Below are 19851 nucleotides of genomic sequence, written 5' to 3' on the forward strand. Positions count from 1 at the left end.
TTTTTAAGCAATGACAACATGATTATATTCCCTGAGCACAGCAGGGATTTCTTTTCCCAGGTCTCCTACTCATTAATCAGATTCCAATCTTAAATCTAAAACAATACAGCCGCATTATAAAAAAAAAATTCCTCCCTCACTACATACTTGGATGAAGCATGATATGAAACTCTAGAGTCCAATTTATGCTTTCCTATAATTAAAGGCCACTTATGTGCCATTGATTTCAAAATTTGCAGATGGTTGCTTGATATTTTGTAAATGAGCTCATTTCACATATGAACAAAATACTGCAGCTAATGGATGGGTTACAAATGTTCCTCGTATAGATAACTGCTCTAATGCCAAACTGTCAAACTGTTGCCCCCAAGATCCAGCCCCATTACAGTGGTAATACCTTCATGTATTGTAGGCTGTGAGCTCTTTACTGAGTTCAGTGTTTTATTTATCCTTTACCCAAATTAAGGAAAACCAATTATTTGCAATTGCTATGACTAAAAACGTGTCAGTCTCAGTTCTTGTTGAGAGGCAGATGACTCTGGAGAGATAGTTACGGCAGATTCCCACATGATGGCTTTTAGAGATGTCATATTTTGGTTAAAAAGTGGTTTTGTTAAGCCTTAGGGATTTTTTGATATGTTTTAAGGGTCTGACGGGGGAAATGAAGCTTCATGATACTTCTCAGAGGAAGGGGCACTGAACTGAATCACTTAAGATGGAGAAAATGTGTTCAAGAGGAGCAGGTGTAGGAAGGAAGCTTGGAAAATGAAGGGAGAGAAGGTAAGATAAGACTCAAAAGAAATGGGTTAGGAATAAGATACAGCAAATCTAAAGCCAAAGCAGGTGGACCCTTCCAAACCAACCAAGAAGAGTCTGCCATCTGATGTAAATTATCATAAAAAAGGTGGGTAAGAACTGAGTACACAATGCTTTCAAGCCTAGGGTTTCATCAGGGAGTACAGAGAAATTCTTGGTTTCTGTGCTCGGGAGCACATTGGCTAACCCAAGCGTGCTTGAAATGCTTGGGTCCAATTTGTCCAGATCAAACTAAGCCCTTTTGATAATGATTAGGGCAATGATAGGAAAACAGGATTGTTCTGTCCTAGGAAGGTACTAGGTAACAGATGTTAGTGCAAACACTGGGGTTCTATACAAGTCTAACTTAGCTCAGCCAATAAAACAGATTCTCAGTGGCTTCAAGGGCTCCAGAATCTGTGCATGGAGGTCAATGGCAAGTCTCTGAGGCATGACACAAGCAGTATTAGTGTGAATGTGAAAGCTGTGTAGCACCTACACTTCCCAACCATCTCAGGATGGGTATTGCTATCCTTTATTAATGCACAATATCAAGGAATTCAAACTAGCCACTAAGGGGCCCAAGGGCTGCATATACGTGATAGAACAATTATGACCCAACATGTTCACATTTCTACTGGAAACTATATATTACATTACATGCTTCACTGGTGTTAAAGAAAAAAAAAAAAAACACCACATATCATGGAAGAGAGAGGTTCGAAGGCACTCAAACAGATCTGGGATGTCAAAACAGAACACTTCTCTTTTACCTAGCATTTTCCCCACCAAGAAAAGTACTTATTAAAATGCAAAGTTTGAGTATTCCATAAAAGCTTAAATTTCAATGCTATTCTGACAAATCCCTGGGAAAGTGGATCATACAGATGTGCTCTCATCTTTTCATGTTTAGAGATGTTAACCCCAGTCATCTACATAGTTATTTTACCTTCTGATATTTTTAATTATGCATTAAAATTAAGAAAATATATGGTTAAGGAAAAATACCCATCAAAATAAAAATGGTAATTTTGAGTAGAGTGACAGAATCTACTTTCCCACCTTTTCTTACAAATAAAATGCGTAACATTCTCCTTTTCTCTATCAACTGTAAAATGAAGTGGTTTATTACAGGAGCAAGAATCTAACTATTCTGCTTCTTATTCACAGTCCCCCCAAATCAATCAAAACAGACATTCTGACATAACAGGTGGGTCTAAACTTGACATTGGCTTTATAATAAATTGGTTTGTGCAGGGAAGTTTACCAGTTCACAAAGACAGGAAATTTGTCACCTCTAGATACAAAATATCAGAAAAAAAAGTTGATAATTATAAGATTAACCAGAGTGCTCAATGTCTTCTTAATTATATTTTATTTTGAAGGACCTGATGGACGCAAGTAATTTTAAATGCTTAGTTATGTTTTGCCTAGGTGAAAAAAATGTCCCCTCTTTTCACCTATGTATTGGTGGGTTGGTTTGTACAAAGAAATGCTTTGCATGAAAAATGTTATCCAACTGTGGGACTAAAAGCTTCAGAATGATTAACTTCTTTTTCTGCTCGATAGAATGACTTTATGTAGATGCCTGTGTTCCGAGACTGTTTGGTCTTTCATTTGGTTGTCTGAAACCCTCTTAACTGTCCGTTATTCACATTATATCTAATTTTCAAAACACCTACCAGTTATTGAATAATACAGTGTCTTACTACACATATACAGCACATTGCCAGTGATGCTTTCAAGCAGACACACTATTGATGGCACATAATTTCCTACTCTTCCTACCTGTGTATTCAGGTGGACAAAGGCACGTGTAGTTATTAATTCCATCGACACACGTAGAGTTATTTTCACAGTCATTATCTTCACAGTCGTCAACATTGACTTCGCAATTTTCTCCTTCAAATCCATCAGCACAAATACACCTGAACACCAGGGGAAGAAAAGGAAAAAAACAAAACAAAACATGTTTGTGCTGCCTTTTAAAACCATATGGTCCAAAAATTGAAAAAAAGCTAAACACACTCATCAATTACAGAGGTTTTAACTGTACGAAATTGAATTTTAAGATACTTTTAAATGACATGTAGTAAGCATGAATTTAAGGTAGTATCTGCCAAATCAGAAAAAATTTGAAAAAGAAAATTTATGCTGGCTGCAAGATGGTAAATAATCCATATGTCAATAAATCCAGTATATTCACAGGTCTAAAACACAAGCAAAGTTTATAGCCCTAAATATCTTAATCTCAACTTTTGCTCTAATAAAATGATTCACGCTTCTCTGCGTGAATGAGGAGGAACTGGTTCTGACTTTGAAAATTACACCACCTCCTATCCTAGCTATTTTGTTCCTTGTGTCTCAAAACAAGAAAGAAATATGAAACTAAAATTACATCTTCCTTGCCATTATAAAATGTAAATGTTCTCGTTAAGTCTCAACAAATACGCTATTTCAATGACAATAAAACATTGTACACTTGCTCTTGATAGGAATCAGAATAATCTTTTAAGAGACCATTTCGTAACAGAATGTAGAAATGAAGAATACTTATTATAAAAAGTGATATTTCTAACAAGCTTTGTAGTAGATTAACATTCTTATATGAAATTATTACTGTCATTATAAGAACTCTATTTCATAATTCATGAAGTACATCTGAAGTAATTGTACTATATGATTAAATAATTCCAGATTAAAAATGTTCACAGCGTGTTTGTCTACTCATTTCGTGGTCTGGAAATGAATCATTAATTTTCTGTTTCAGTGGGACCCACATCTTATCTTTACACACTGTCTGTTAAAGCAATACACAAAGCAACAGATAAATATATGACTTGAAGTAGGAGACTATTTATTAATTAGCATAACAGAGCCACTACTTTGTCTTGACTAATCTGAGTATATGAAACATACCGCATGCACATGCATGTTTTAAAAATGTCTTAATTTTATAGCATCCTGAGCTGAGAATACGGTATCCACTTGTTTTTCAGATTACAGTATCTCTGAGAAGGACTAATACATATTGCGCTGATGAATACATTTTTGGTATTCTTGTAAGAATAACACTCTTTGATTTGAAAAGGAACATGACTGTTTGCTTAATTATTCCTGCCCCAATGCTTCAGACAGAATATTATAGACTAATGACCTACCAGAATCCCTCTTTTTCCCCTTCCTTTAAGTGGCAAGTTCCTCCGTGTTGACATGGGTTACTGATGCATGCATGAATTGGGACATCACAGTCCTGCCCCTAGAGAAAGAATGACCAAGCAAAGTCAAGTGAGAATAAATGAGATCTCAGTAGAATAATGAGGACCCACCAAAGAACACTATGTTTTCAGATCAGAGTTCCCTCAAAACCTTCTACTGACCTTGAAGCCATAGGGACAAGTACAGCGATAAAAGTCAACTGGATCATTGTTACAGGTGCCATCGTTTTTACATGGGTTTGATAAGCAGGGATTACATTTAGCTAGAATACTGACATCCACAGGACCTGAAAATTAAACATATAAGAAACCCATGCTTTGTATTTTTAGTTCTCTTAAATTATTTAAATGCCTTAATGTAACAGTAGATTTCATATAAAATATTGGTCACATATCTATATGTATTTCTCTTCCATGAATAGAACAGAAGTCACCATCATTGTATAATGTTGAAGAATGCGACAGGAGACCATCTCATTGAGAGGCATGGTGAGAGTGACCAGTGTCAGAGCAGGACTATGGGCTGTGAGCTTAAGTGGTGAGGATCTGATGTTAGTGATGCCAGTGTCACGGGGTCAGTCCCCTCATGGACCAACTAGCCTGTGTGGATGCATTCCATGGCCATTGCCTGCACCTTAACTTCAGCCAGCTGTCAGTGGAAATGCTACCTTTGATCCCAAAGAGGACTCTGTGTGTGTGGGTGGTTGAGTTTAATGCATAAATAGAAATACATCAGTGCAATAAAAAAATTCAAGAGTGTGCCCCTGCCTGGATATCATTAGTCCAGTACTGTTACTTTCATACAGGAGATAGAAAACAATGTCACTTTCATGCATCTGGAAATAAACCAAAAAGGTAATTTCCACTATATTCTCCCTCATAGCCTTTTGGTTCAGTATGTTAACACATTAGCACAGGCATGTGGAGGGTGAGATTTCTGCTTTTTCCCCTCCAAGAAGAAAACACTGTCAGAAAAATCTTCACTTGCAATCTCACCTTTGGGAGACACACTTTAGAAATCTCCTGATCCATGAAAGGTTTCGGATTAAAGGCAGATTCATTCGCAGCCATTTTCCTTTGACTGCACATCTTCATTCCATAAATGGCTAACAATGTGGAAACTGTATTGTCTTTGATAAAATTATATTCCACTGAGGCTACTTCTGGCCATATTTCTGGGAGCTCATTAGATTGCCTCTTGGCAACTGATGAGGACAGTATCAGGGCGACATCTTCATATATATAAAATGCACATATTTTATAACGTAAACATTAATGATGTTTCTGCCATCAGCAATATCTCTGTAGTTCTTTATCCTCACTGGAACAAGTGGGATAATTCCAGCTGTAAGTTCATCCCACGTAACTTCCAGCAAAGCTATCCGAGTCGACAGTTCAGCATACCCTGCTTCCCACTCGCTGGCCTAAACTTCTAAGATCGCTGCACCCCACAGTTGTAGGATTCTGCTCATAGAAACTATCATTCGTCAAACTTTTCTACAGATTGGAGTTTATGTTTGTGAGTTATTGGTTTACTCACAGAAACAGAAAGTAAATGGGAATTATCATGGTAGGCATAAGAACTCTGCATAACTGTGTATTCCCTTACTGAGGAAAATACAAGTCCATATTCATGTAATGGTTATGGAGTGAAATCCAAAAGAGGATACTGTTCTGTATTTGTCGGTTTTTCTATTAGCAAAACCCTGAAATCTTTCTATGAAGAGATTCCTGTTTCTTTTTTAACCATCTGGAAATGGATGACAGTTCTGGGAATAACTGCATTACTGGAAAGCGGTGGTGTTTACTTCCAAGGACACCTCCATCACCAGAGAGGCCCTGCCAGTGTCCCCTTCATTTTGTCTTGGTGACCAGAGTAACTAATACAGTTTTATATCAAATCACAGCTGGAAAATTGCTGGGATGAAGGCCAAAGTGATGCTCAGGGGCATTTAATTTCTCACCCCCACCCTGACGTGTTTATCAAGGAAATTTAGCTATTCAGCACATTGGATAAATAAATGCTGGCATTTAGTTAAAGTCATGTGTTGAATTAAGATAATACTTCAGCATAAATAGCCTTGTGTCTGCTAACCTCTTCATGCTTGGAATCTGCAGTAGAAAAGCAAGTAGTGGGTACCTTAGCTAGTGCAGAAGAGAGAATCTAACTTGGAAAAAAGGTGCAGGGGGAAACAGCTACGAAGGTACGCAAGCAAAACAGAACATCAGCAAATGTGAGGACCGTTAACACTCATCTGGCCACTCTGCAAGAAGACCTTGAGGACAATTGTCTCTTGGTCTATTTCTGTGCTTTCGACCTTGTAAGACTGCAGTTTGAATAGAGGAGTTCAGGGTTGGCAGTTTCTATGTTTATGCTGTGGAATGTGATATTTTTCAAAAATTATGTTTAATTGGTTAGATGAGAAGCCAGAGATTGTTTCAAGAAAACCAATTAAATACATTCTGAAGACTGTAATAGAGTATGTGGATATCAAAATTGCCAGCCTGAAGTATTCCAGCTTAGCACAGAGCCAAGATTTATTTAATAAATATCCACAGAACTATATCTACTATATTAATCAATAAGCACTAATTTCTCCACTTTTTTTCAGGACCAAATTTGGTTTCCTATATAATTATTCCTGCTCAACTATTTTCATTACCTGGAATTTCTTATGGGTAAACCACATGAGATCATTGCCCCCTCATCTATATTCAGTTTAGCTGAAGGAATCAAAATATCACCCTTTCCCACTTGCACAGGTGTTTCTTGATCTCTTTCTTAAACCTGTAAACTGCCTCGGTGGCATCAAAATTAGGATTAGTTCTAAAATACTGAGTTCTAACTTCTTCATGTTCCTAGAGTTGAATACTACAGCTACCCTTCTACTCGCCTTTTCTTTTACAAACCCTTCTTTTAAAGTCAATGCTTCATAGATAATCTTTTTTTTTTTTTAAGATTTTATTTATTTATTTGACAGAGAGAGAGGTCACAAGTAGGCAGAGAGGCAGGCAGAGAGAGAGGAGGAAGCAGTCTCCCCGCGGAGCAGAGAGCCTGATGCGGGGCTCAATCCCTGGACCCTGAGATCATGACCTGAGACGAAGGCAGCGGCTTAATCCACTGAGCCACCCAGGTGCCCCCATAGATAATCTCTTATTTCTAGTTCCTGAGGTTGAATGCAGGGTAATTCAAAAAGTGTTTGTGAGTTATCAATTCCAAACAGTCTTTAATATCTCCAAGTACCATAAAAAGGTGTAATTCTTATTTGTTTTATTTTTATTACTTAATTTTCTCATTTAGATTATGATTCCTTCTAACTAAGCATCCTTCCTATAATGTGATTCTTGTATCCACCTGTTTATCTAAATCTGCTCATTTCTATAATCTAAACCCTCAGAATTTATATCCCTTGTATCTGGCTCTCTCCTCTCATTCATCTTCCCACCAATATATTGTTCATCTTCTAAGTCTACCTTCTATTTTCTCTTTGCCTTCAATTTGTGATTTATTTTCTAGCTAGGATGCTTTCTCTGAGATCCTTTCCTGCAAAGTTCTTATTCAAGGGGAAATGACACCTTTAATCCATTTCTATGACAAGGAGATGATATCACAGCAAAAGAGTGATGCTAAAGTCACAGCAAAATGGTGAAAGAATTAGCACAGCTCATTAGAAAAACAACAACAACACAGGTACAGTTTTGCACACTTGATTATTCCCAGATGAAGGGTGTGTAGGGATAAGAATTAGATAAGTCTCTTATCATAATGCAAATAATCTTGGAACAGAGAATCTGAGGTCCATCAAACTAAGTTAGCTACCCAGATTTGTTGGTAAGTGTGTGGAGTTAGAGTAATGGTAGCCAACTCAACGGGTTGCTTTAAGCATTAAATGAAATGGTAGTGAGTTTTGAGTCCAAAATACAATGAGAGCAAACACAGAAGCCACAGCAAGTTCTGACAGTCTTCCTTAGACTTCCAAAGAAGGTGGGTAGCTGAGAGGAACATGAGTGGCTCACTTAGGAGGAGAGAGGAAGTCTTCTTCTCCTTGTTAGCTTCAGTTTTAGCACAAAGGCAAACTAGAGGTTTTTATTTATTCATTCATTATAGGTTCCACTGAGTACCTTCTGTCTATGCCAGGAGATGCGGAAATTTGGGAAAACTGCAGGGACTATTATTATCAGAATCATGGGGGAATGGTAGGGAGCACTGCGAAATAATTATCCACTGGGTAACAACACCTAGAGTTAATGATTTTATGTGTTTAAGGACTGTAACTGTGATTTGTACATTTAGCGTGGACAACCAGAAACATGACAAAATTGGAAGGGAACTTTAGTTCTTAAACTGCTGCCTGTCAAGGAAGTATAGCTTGCTTGCTGATACAACCTCACCAATCTTCAATCTTCCCACCTGTCCAAAGTTAACTAGTCTCAAGAAATTTTAAATGATTGTTAGCACATTAGCCCTTGTAAGATGTGTGCCACAGAGAAGAAAAAAAAAATCCTGCTTCAGAAATACAGATGTTTACTAATATCACTGAAATAAAGGAGGGCATTCTAGGATAACTAGGTTGATTTAAGGCTCGGTCTTGACTTCAGAGAGCCCTCTAGCATCAGTGGTATGGATTGGAAGTGTGTTTAGCTTAATAATTCAAGGGGAAAATGAGCCAAAAGTTTGGTTAACAATTTGTCTTTGCCAGTTACTTTAATCTTTAACAGACAAACTGCTGGACCTCAAATCCATTAAAGCTTGTAGGCAGACTTGCTTACTTGACTGAAATCACTAGCTATGCACCTGACACCAATATCACCACCCACTGAGAATTGCATTCTCACTTTGATTTATTACTAAAAGCTCCAGACACAAATTTCTAAGTATATCCCAGAGTCCGCCTTCATTCTGGCATCCCTTGGAAACCTAAGTCAAATAAGAGAATCCTTTAGCACTGTCCTTGTATAAAGTCAAAGGTACATCAAAGACAACCCAGGGAAAATGTAGGGGTATTTGATGTTGGGCATAATTAACTAAAAGGAGGTTTTTATTTAAAACCCCAAAACTCTAAGTTCTGCTTGCTATTACATTGTTGCATTTCTTAAGCGTTAATATCAAATGCATATTTTTTAACAACATTCCATCATTAGGTCATTCATTTATCAAATATTTATTGAGGATCTACTTTGTGCCAGGCAGTAAGCTAAGTTTGGGGAGTTCAAGGTAAGTGAAATGTCAAAGTTTCTGGAAAAACTTACAGTTTAGCAGTACAGAAATGTATATACATCAATTACAGAATGCACTTGCAAGAGGACGTGGGAAATGAAAATGCATGTTTTGGAATACGTGTTTTAAGTTTCTGCAAGCCTGCACAGGGGAGGAATTCACTGGGTGCACAGAAATATTAAATCCGTAGTTTGTTAGAAAAATCATGGCTGACGTTTGAAGCTGCGGGATTGAGATCAGTTAACTTAACAGGGGTAGGGAGAGAATCTTCTATATGTCAATATTAAAGAATGTAAGGAAAAGGTGTCAGCAAAGGAATGAAAAAAGAGCAAAGAGAATGTACAAGAAGGAGCAGTAGCTACCAATGACTAAGACGACAAAGAGGGCCAGAAAGAAGCCAGTGAAATTGGCAAGATGGAAACCGCTGAAATCCCTGTAGTTCTACTGTAGGATTAGGGATGGTCAACAGATAAAAGGGGGTTAAAAATCTTACAAATCTGAGTCACATAAATGATTTAACAAAAACACGAAGGCTGCATATTACATCTCTGGGATCACTAGGCTTGGCTATTTGCTATATATACATGTGACCTCAGGCCAATAAATGAACTTCTTGAGTCACAGCTGAATGAAAAAGGACAATAATTATTTCATGGAATTTTATCACAAGATTGAATATCGAGAGGTGGGGTTGGGAGAGGGGAGGGGGTTATGGACATTGGGGAGGGTATGTGCTATCGTGAGTGCTGTGAAGTGTGTAAACCTGGTGATTCACAGACCTGTACCCCTAGGGATAAAAATACACTATATGTTTATAAAAAAAAAAAATTGGAAGGGAAGACAAACCATAAGAGACTATGGACCCTGAAAAACAACCTGAGGGTTTTGAAGGGGCGGGGGTGGGAGGTTGGGGGAACCAGGTGGTGGGTAATAGGAAGGGCACGTATTGCATGGTGTTGTGCAAAAACAATGAATACTCTTACGCTGAAAAATATAAATAAATTAAAAAAAAGAATATGAATTGCTGGTTCTCATCACCTATTAATATTAATGTCTGTTAAAATTTTCCCAGTGTTTTAAGTTTCCAAAAGTATAATGAAAAATAGTCCTTGTTAAAAAAAAAAAGAAAGAAAAATAATCCTTGTTTGTTTTTTAAAGATGGTGCTTTTGGCAACTAACTATGTACAAACCTGAATATTTTCTTTGGCCAGTGAACAATTCATAATCCCCAAAAGATAAGTTTACTTCAAAATTATAATTATGTACTGGTGGTAATAAATTTGAAAATGTAAAAAGGGTTTGGCTAAGTTCTAAATATCACTTTAAAACTGATCTAGTGAACTTTTCATTACTTCTAGTTTGGGCTATATTATTATTATTTAGATTCTTTTTAAGATTTATTTATTGGAAAGAAAGAGAGAAAGAGGGAGAGAGAAGGGGCAGAGGGAGAGGAGAGAATCCCAAGCAGACCCCCACTGAGGGTTGAGTCCAACACAGGGCTCAATCCAATGACCCTGAGATCATGATCTGAGCCAAAATCAAAAGTCAGAAGCTTAACTGAGTGAGCCACCCAGGAACCCCTGGGCTATATTATTTAATTGCCTAAGTGACTAAGGACAATATTAACCAGTAAGTTTGAGATACAAAACAAAGACCTCAAGATTTTCAAGAACTTCTCTAAAAGGAAGATGCTGATCTTGCTGGAAAAAAAAAAAATGACAGTATTACTATATTATTGCTGAGAAATGTGGAATTTTCCCCAGGAAATCCAGAATCTAGAGGAATCTTAATATATAAAATTAGTGGGAGAGATTCTTGTGGTGGTGAAATGTTGATAATCTTGAGATACATAAAGGTCCCAGGATTTCTGACACTTTATCTGACATTTGTAAATGAAATAATGAAGTATGTTGACAACCATATTCCTGCTTCTTTATCTGAACTCATGGCTACGAGACACCTATCCATTTGGGTCTTCTTGTCTCTACTTGACTCATTATGAGAATCTCCTGAAGCCTAATGGACCTGGTGGTATCCGTTACAATTCCATGATTGTTTGATTTGGATATATGTTTTTAATATCTTTTTAAAAAATGTTAATAAACTAATTTATTTATTTTTGAGAGAGAAAGAGAGAGCATGAACGTGCACAAGTGAGGGGAGGGGCAGAGGGAGATGCAGACACCTGCTGAGTACTGGGCTGGATCCCAGGACCCTGAGATCATGACCTGGGCGGAAGGCAGACACTTAACCGACTGAGCCACCCAGGCACCTGTGTTATTAGTATCTTACATATATTTCCATTGCCAAACCTTCATTTTGTTTTGAAATTATCTGTTTAAATGTATTTATCAGTATGCTATAAACTCCATGAAGACAAGCATCGTTCTATGTCTTGTTTACAACATAAACTAGAACTCTGCCTGGTGTGTAACAGGAACTCACATAATATTTGGGGAAGGAAAGAAGGAATATATCATTCATTTCCACCAGACTGTTCATTCTTTGGCACATTTAAGTGTTTAATAAATGTCTATCAAATTAAAGGTGAACAACTTTAGTTGTCTATAGAGATAAATCTTTTTGAACCAAGAGCAATAAAAAGAATATCAGAAATTAACAATATTTTGCATTCCATGGGGAGGGCAAAAATCTCTGTTTCCCTATAGACTGCTTGATTATTCTAACATCACCTGATAGTTAAAAGATAGACTGGAAATTTGGGTTGTCAAGAGAAGTCATAACCATTTACTACCCACTCAAGAGTGTTCTAATCTGGGTATTAATTAAATATTCTCTGATAATCTACTTCATCCAGTTAATTTATTTCTGTTGCCCTGAAACGATGATATTTAATATAAAGAAAATACTCTGAAAAATGTAGGATAAAAATTGTTAACTGAATATATTACTCAAAATAGTGGCCTAGCCTTTCCAAGCAGAGAAAACATTTAAATTATATTTATACATAGCTATATAAACATGGGTTCAATTAAAGGATATTCATCTTCCTGCGGTAATTTGAAATTACATATTTACAAATATTAATATTAGGAACATGTACTTATGCTTTTCATGAATAAAATAAAACATATTAACTGGCATAACTATGGGAAAAGTTAAAATACTAAAAACTCAATTTATAAAATATTTAAAGAAGTGTCATTGTACTGTTTTCAAGCTCATAAGGCCTGTTAGCTCAAAAACTCAGTACTCAGTAGATTTCTTAGAGTGAATTATTTTAATTAGCATGCTTTACCAACCCACCTATTATGAATAAATACTTTTAGCAAAGCATATGAAAGTGCTTCAAAATTTTCATTTTCTAAGTATGTTCTAATAGAAAAATGGCACTCTTCCTTATTTTGATTTGTATTGAGAATATCCTTACTGAAAACTATAAAGTAAACTTTAGTGATAAACACTGGAGTCAGTGAGTCTAAAACTCTGGCTCCTTGTCTTAGCAGCTGAGTGATGCTGAAGAAATTATTTAATCTCTCCAAATTATATTTTCATCTCCCAAATGGGAAAATACAGTATTTGCTTTAGGAATGATACAAAGATTACAAAAAAATAAGTAAAATCTTCAGCATAATGCAAACCCTCGATATAAGCTGTTGTTAGTAATTATTTACTATTATTAGCAGTAGTAGTAGTAGTACTGGCAAAGATGCCATCTGAACTGTCAAAAATCTTCAACTAGCAGAGTCTTAAGACAATGAAGCTTCACAATATTTTGACAAATACCAAGAAATGCTGGCAAAGGGCATTATGAATTTCAATAGTTGCTATCACTCTCAAAGTATATTAAAGTATATATTAAGTATAGAAAAACTGAGCAAAATCAGTCTGCCAAATGCACTTAGACTCTATTTGGTGAGTTCTACATGTCTGCATGTCTTGTCACCTGCCCTACACCCAGGTGGTCTGCTACCCAGTTTATGGTATGGCTTGAAATAGAGACAACCTGTTGACATGAGAACTTCATGGATACTAAACTGAATCACAGTTCCAGCATTTTCCTGCAACACAGCTCTGCTTCTGTGGCATACTCCTCATGCTTGACAGCTGTCCCAACGATTGGCTTAGATACACCTGCACTCAGCTTTTCACAGCCACACTCCTCTGAAACTTCCTCTGAGCTTTTGTAGCAACCACACTATCCAACATGGGAGCCAGGAGCTGTGCCTGACACTTCCAGGTTAAATCTAAATTAAATACAATTAAAAATCCACTTCCTCTGTTGCATTAGCTACCTTTCAGCAACCGCACATGGCCAGTGACTCTCATGTCTGATTGTGCAGATACAGAACATTTTTATCACTGCAGAAAGTTTTATCATGCATCCCTGATCCAGACTAATATTCCCTCAAGCATATTTCCATTCACGCCACACTAAGAACTAAACAAGATGCTATTAAAGAAAAAAAAATGTCAAAGCACTGAGATGGCTCAGTCAGTTAAGCATCTGTCTTCAGCTCGGGTCATGATCTCAAGGTTCTGGGATCGAGCCTGCTCAGCGGGGAGTCTGCTTCTCCCTCTCCCTCTGATTCCTCCCCTCAACTCATGCTCAGTCTCTCTTTCTGAAATAAATAAATTAATTTAAAGAAAAAGGTCATATCATTTAACTATATCTTGAGTTAAAGTCATTTATGTATGTGTGTATATATCGGACTTCCAAGAATGTGTAATAAATGATTGTGAAAAATGTCTGTCAGAGAATTGAATGCAAGTATGTAGCTTTTCTCAAATTTGTATTATCATGAAATATTGTTTAAACAAATATCTCCAGGGAAATCTAAACTTTGAGGAAAATACATAAGCACCAGCATTTTTTCAGAAAGGAGAAAACAAGTTTCCCTGGGTACAGAGAAATATAACAAAATCAGTTTACAGTTTCTCATTTTGCCCATACAGTCTTTCTAAAACACATCTGCCCGATGATGATGCCCAAGAGAAAGTTTTAATGTCAGATTCTCTTTCCCTGCCTCTCATCTGACAATCTCTGGCACTTTCCAAAACAATGAAATGCCTTTCAGTACACCAGAAACTTTGGGGCACTGCCCCAAAGAAATATCTGCAGTTGCAAAAGAATAATGCAAAATGTCAGTCATCTGCAAAACCTCTTGCAATCAATGCACATAATTCCAGGAGGCATTTCCAATAAAGTTTTACTTTCAATTTTTTTAAAGATCTCATCTATTTATTTATTTATTTACTTATTTGTCAGAGAGAGAAAGAGAAAGCAAGCACAAGCAGGAGAAGTGGCAGGCAGAGGGAGATGCAGGATCCCTGCTGAGCAACAAGCTGGATTTGAGACTTGAACCCAGGACCCTGGGATCATAACCTGGGCCAAATGTAAGCACTTAACTCACTGAGCCACCCAGGGATCCCTCGATTTTTAATAAAAGCATTAACATGCTTATAAATAATTATGATTTCCCAAGCAATGGTGCATGGGTATTAACAGCAATTCAATTTTAAGAAAAATTTCAAAACTCAAAGATTTTTGGACATTTTATAAGTTCAAATTATATATATACATATAAATATACACATACACACACACCTTTGGAGCAAAAAAATGAGACAATTCTCCAAGGTACTGGAAACAGAAACTCAAGAAGAAGAAAAACAGAAGTTCAAGGTAAAAGAACAATGTGAAATCTAGAGGGGATCTTGTTTCTGTCTCTGTTAAATTAGCTGTGATATTTAGATTCCATCAAATACATTTAGAAAAATAACAGAAGAGTTTTTTGTTTTTCGTTTTTCCTTTTAGGGGTGGGGCGGTGAGGGGCAGAGGCAGACGTAGAAAGAGAATCCTAAAGAGGCTCCTTATCCAGCAGGGTGCCTGACCTAGGGCTTACCCTCACAACCCTGAGCTCACAACCAGAAATCAAGAGTTGGGTGCGTAACTGACTGTGCCACACAGACGCCTCTGGAAAAGTTTTGTTTGAAAATGTCAGTACTTACAACACACTGCAAACTACATCTTTTGCAGCCATTTATAGCTGTGAAAAAGCCTCAGACGCCATTAAAAAAAAAATGCCTGGAGGGAATACGGTTTTTGGAAATTCCTTCTTTAATCAGTAAAACATTGCTTGTCCTACATCACAGTGTTGCTGGTGTTCTAAAGTGTTATGATAATAAAATTGTCACTGAGTGCTTACTGTGTGCAAGGCAAGGTGTTTTACACGTTTTATTCCACTGATCTTTTCCCCCAGCTGTGCTGAGGAGTAACTGACAGTAACTGTATACACTTAAAGGGTATGATGTGGTGATTTGATACACACATACACTAAGGAGTGATTAATAAGATCAAGGTATTTGGCGTATCTAGCTCTTCATATAGTTAACCTCTGTGTGCTTGTGGTGAGAACCCTTCACATCTATCCTCAGCAACTTGACGGCATAATACCATGTTATTAACTACACTCACCATGTTGGACATTGGATCCTCGGAACTTATCTTTATCACTCAAAGACTGTGCCCTTTAACCTATATCTCCCCATTTCACCTTTCCCTCCACCCCTGCAATCTACCATTCTCTTGTTTCTGTGACATCAGCATCTTCTTTACCATTTTTAAAACTTTCACGTGTAGTAATTTATCTAATCTTAAAAATAACATTTTCGCATAAGTACTACCATTATCTCTGCATACACATGAGGAAACAGGCACAGGCTGATTAAGCAGTTAAACTCAAGTTATAGAACTATTAAAACGGGAAGCTGGAAACTCACACCATGACCCAGTGCACATTATGACCTACTTAGACGGTTTCCTACCTCAAATGTTTAAGTGTGGGAAGTTTCTCTTCAGCTAGGTTTGCAAGTCTTGGGAAGCAAGACTGTACTGTATACTTCTCAACCTCCACAATACTGGGATTTAGTTTTATACATAAAGCATTTAATAAAATCAAGTTCAGTAGGGGTTATCTCTAGGTATTGTGACTGATGCATAATTTTAGTTCTTGAAGACATATACTGTTTGTTATTGTTAACATCTTCCTATTTCGATTTTCTATATAAAGCAGAGATGACTCTTGTAATAAGAGAAGAGAAAGTATTTGTTACTAAGGCACTATTTAGAATCCACAGATACATAAAACAAAGGAAAAGAAAGGGATACAAACAAGCAAGAGACACTCACATCAACATGGGAGGCGAGTCAGAGGGTTTGGCCTGAACACTTGGGAGGGCTTGCTTCTCCTTACCTGGCATCAGGAAGCCACAGGACCCTGGCAGCCCTGGGAGCAGGGCACACGTTCAGACAAGCCAAAAGCAAAATATTGTACTTGTTAGAGGCTATGAGAGAAATTTCCAGAAATTGTGTACTCTTCATTTCACCATATTATTTTAATGAAATCTTAGACATTTCAACTAATTACTTCTGCAGTTTATTTGAAAAGTCTGGTTCTTTACTTGGGCTCCTCTGGTAACTGCTCAGTCCTGTGCAAGCAGTCATTAGTCATTATTTATTAAGGGTTTTCAGTTGTGCCTTTGAGGTCTAGCAGCCATGTCTTTCCTTTAAAATTAATACAGTGAATTTTTCTTTAAATGGTTAAAAATCATACCTTGACACGTAAATTTTTTGGAGGGAGTCGTGAGTAACAATTTATCTGCCATTTCTCCAGGGCCGGCACAGCGAGCAATTCCAGGTTCTTTGTATTCTGACTTTACCCAGTCGGATAACCACTGCATGTTACAATCACAGTAAAGAGGATTGGCTCCAATTGCTCTGGAAAACAACACCACAGAAGCACACACACACACACAGCATGGATGTATTGTTATTTCCTAAAGGAGCATAACTCAAAGTGACGCTCAGGAGAAAATCCCTATAGATTTATGGATAACAATTTAGAAGAAAATAGAGACATCGGGGATTCCCCATTTTCCTGAATTATGTGCAGCTGGGACTTAGGGGTTTGTCACTAGCCTTAGAATTTACCTGGGCTCTACAAGCTGTTCCTGTATTTGCAGAGACAGGTTTATTTTTGGTACAAGCATACCCAACACACAGATTAATACTGCCTTCATTCACTAATGATTTACTGAGGACCCAATCACTATGACAGGTTTGGGGGCTGCAAATATAAATAATACATTATTTTTAACACCAAAGAACTGCTTCTGGGAAGGTGATTAACACATTCTCACACATGCAAATAATTTGCATTAGAAGTGCTACAGTAAAAATATATGTGAGGTGACTGTGAAGAGAGGGTAACTTTTCTGAGAGACTGGTGGTTAAAAAGTCTGAGCTTTTTCATCCTTAGATTCAAGGAGGTGGAAAAGGTTGGGAAGGATGTTTCGTGGTAAAGGACCCGTAAGTGTGAAGGCACCGAGATAAGAAAGGGCATGAAATAATAAAGATTCACAGAGCTAGTTCACCAGTGTGGATCTGGACCTTCACTAGATGTCTGTCCCTTTACAAAGTCCTTTATTTTCGAACTTGGCTTCCCACTCCCATAAGCAGTAGCCATGATAGAAAAAGTAATCAAGATGATAGCTGCTATTTATTGCACCAAAATGCAGGTACTGTGCTGAGTCACTTGATATGAATTACCTCACTTTACTAAATAACAACTCTAGGAGGTCAGTAGTAATAATAATTCATTACAGAGATTGAGAAACTGAGGCCAGAGAAGTCAACCTGTGGGTTTTGTAAGCTTACCAAGCTTGGCACAAGTAGCAGATGCTTAAGGTGGCATTTAAAATGGATTAATTCTATTATGCTTAGTGCAATAAGTCAATCGGAGAAAGACAACAATCATATGATCTCCCTGATATGAGGAAGTAGAGATGCAATGTGGGGAGTTTGGGGGGGTAGGAAAAGAATAAATGAAACAAGATGGGATCAGGAGGGAGACAAACCGTAAGAGACTCTTAATCTCACAAAACAAACTGAGGGTTGCTGGGGGAGAGGGGTAGGGAGAGGGTGGTAGTGTTATGGACATTGGGGAGGGTATGTGCTATGGTGAGTGCTGTGAAGTGTGTAAACCTGGCAATTCACAGACCTGTACCCCTGGGGCTAATAATACATTATATGGTTATACAAAAAATTAAAAAATAAAATAAAATACATACAAATGCTAAAAAATAAAATGGATTAATTCTGATTTATAATTAACTTGAGATTAGCAATGCTTCTAGGTCTATAGTCTAAGCAAAATTTATCCTGTTCTGTCATGAGGAAAGTCCCAAAATATACTTGTAAAATGTTAATACCTTATATTATTAACAGTTTTCACCTCCAACTCTAATCAAGAATTGGAGTGTAGTAAATGTTATGCTCAGACTCAAACTTTGCTTCTAAATTGAAAATGAGCAAAATGATATTTTGGAGTCATTTAATGTCATCTCTACTGACATTTGTTAAATTCTTCCTATGCAAAGGGACACAGTGGAAAAAGTGAATGGAGCAGAGCTCTTTATGATCTAGAGAATCAAAGACAAATGCACAAAAGGAACACAGGACAGACAAGACACATGGCAAGGACGGTTCAAACTGCTCTATTGTTGGGGGGTGCTCACTGAAGGAAATGTTCAGCTTGGCTCAGGCAGCACCTTCCTTCAGCTGCATTTTCTGATAAATCACTGAACACGAGCAGAATGACTACTTTCTTCTTAGTATTGTAAATCACTCTCCTAGTGAGAAATATATTAACAGTAGGCATTAAGGAGTCTGATAGACAGATGTACACAAAACCTATAGTGATTGACAGAGCCCCATAAAGCATGTTCAGATATACATGATTGACTACTGGCTCCTATCCTCTGCCCATCCCCCATTCTCAATTGTCTAAATGTATCTTCTTGAGATCTGGTAGGTTTTGGAGGAAAGGACAAAGCTGAGGGAGAATCTGGCAGGAGATTCTGGGGAGCTGGTAGGCAACTGCCAGCACCTGCTATTTAATCTGAAGCACACTTGCCACCAGGGGGCACCAAACCAGCCCTGAGCTCAGGCAGTCTTAGGGAGGGGTGTTACAGGCAAACAATGAATCACGGTACACTACGTCACAAACTAATGAAGTCCTGTATGGGGACTAACATAACATAATAAAAAAAATAAATAAACACACACAAAAAAAGAGAGAGTTTTAGATCCTAAATCTGTTCCTGGGTCTTCCTTCCAGGTTTGCCATGGTCTCAACTCTAGCCCTGTAAATAATGGAATAACAGAACTTGACCCAAAAGAGTGTACGATATATTTTTATGTTGTTTTTTTAATGTTGTTTTATTGTAATTTCCAAAAATAAAGAGATATAAACAGGCTACTATAACACAGAGTACAAAGTAAAGAAAAAATTTTTTTTTCACCCAGTATGATTATATGGCATTTTCCCCACTATCATACTATAAAGTTCTTAAACCATCTCTAATTTATTTTTCCATGATGCCATAGCCAGTGATGAATAATATTTGCTAAATAAGTGAATCCAGTTTGAGAAACTCAAGATAAGCTTCATAAAGGGCATAAGAATGTCACCTGGAAAATATAAGGTTTGGGCAGACGAGCTGGTACTCTAGAATCTGAGAACGTTAAGAGAAAAGGCATAGCTAGGAAGTTGGAGAGCCGTGTTTGTAAGAAGTCACTTTTAGCTAAGCAAAGAG

At 37.3% G+C, this 19851-nt stretch overlaps 1 protein-coding gene across 4 annotated transcripts in view; it reads right to left on the reverse strand.

Moving 5' to 3' along the window:
* The window catches only part of SLIT2 (slit guidance ligand 2), a 349500-nt gene that overhangs the window by 39274 nt on the left and 290375 nt on the right, over nt 1–19851 (reverse strand). For all 4 annotated transcript variants that reach the window (XM_045997785.1, XM_045997783.1, XM_045997784.1 and 1 more), the window contains 4 exons: nt 16809–16972; nt 4176–4300; nt 3957–4054; nt 2584–2723 (listed from right to left, as the gene is read on the reverse strand). In XM_045997785.1, the coding sequence (XP_045853741.1) occupies nt 2584–2723; nt 3957–4054; nt 4176–4300; nt 16809–16972 (527 nt within the window). The remainder of the gene's footprint in view (nt 1–2583; nt 2724–3956; nt 4055–4175; nt 4301–16808; nt 16973–19851) is intronic.

Source organism: Meles meles, chromosome 2 (genome assembly GCF_922984935.1).
Source record: "Meles meles chromosome 2, mMelMel3.1 paternal haplotype, whole genome shotgun sequence".
Taxonomy (NCBI): Eukaryota; Metazoa; Chordata; class Mammalia; order Carnivora; family Mustelidae; genus Meles; species Meles meles.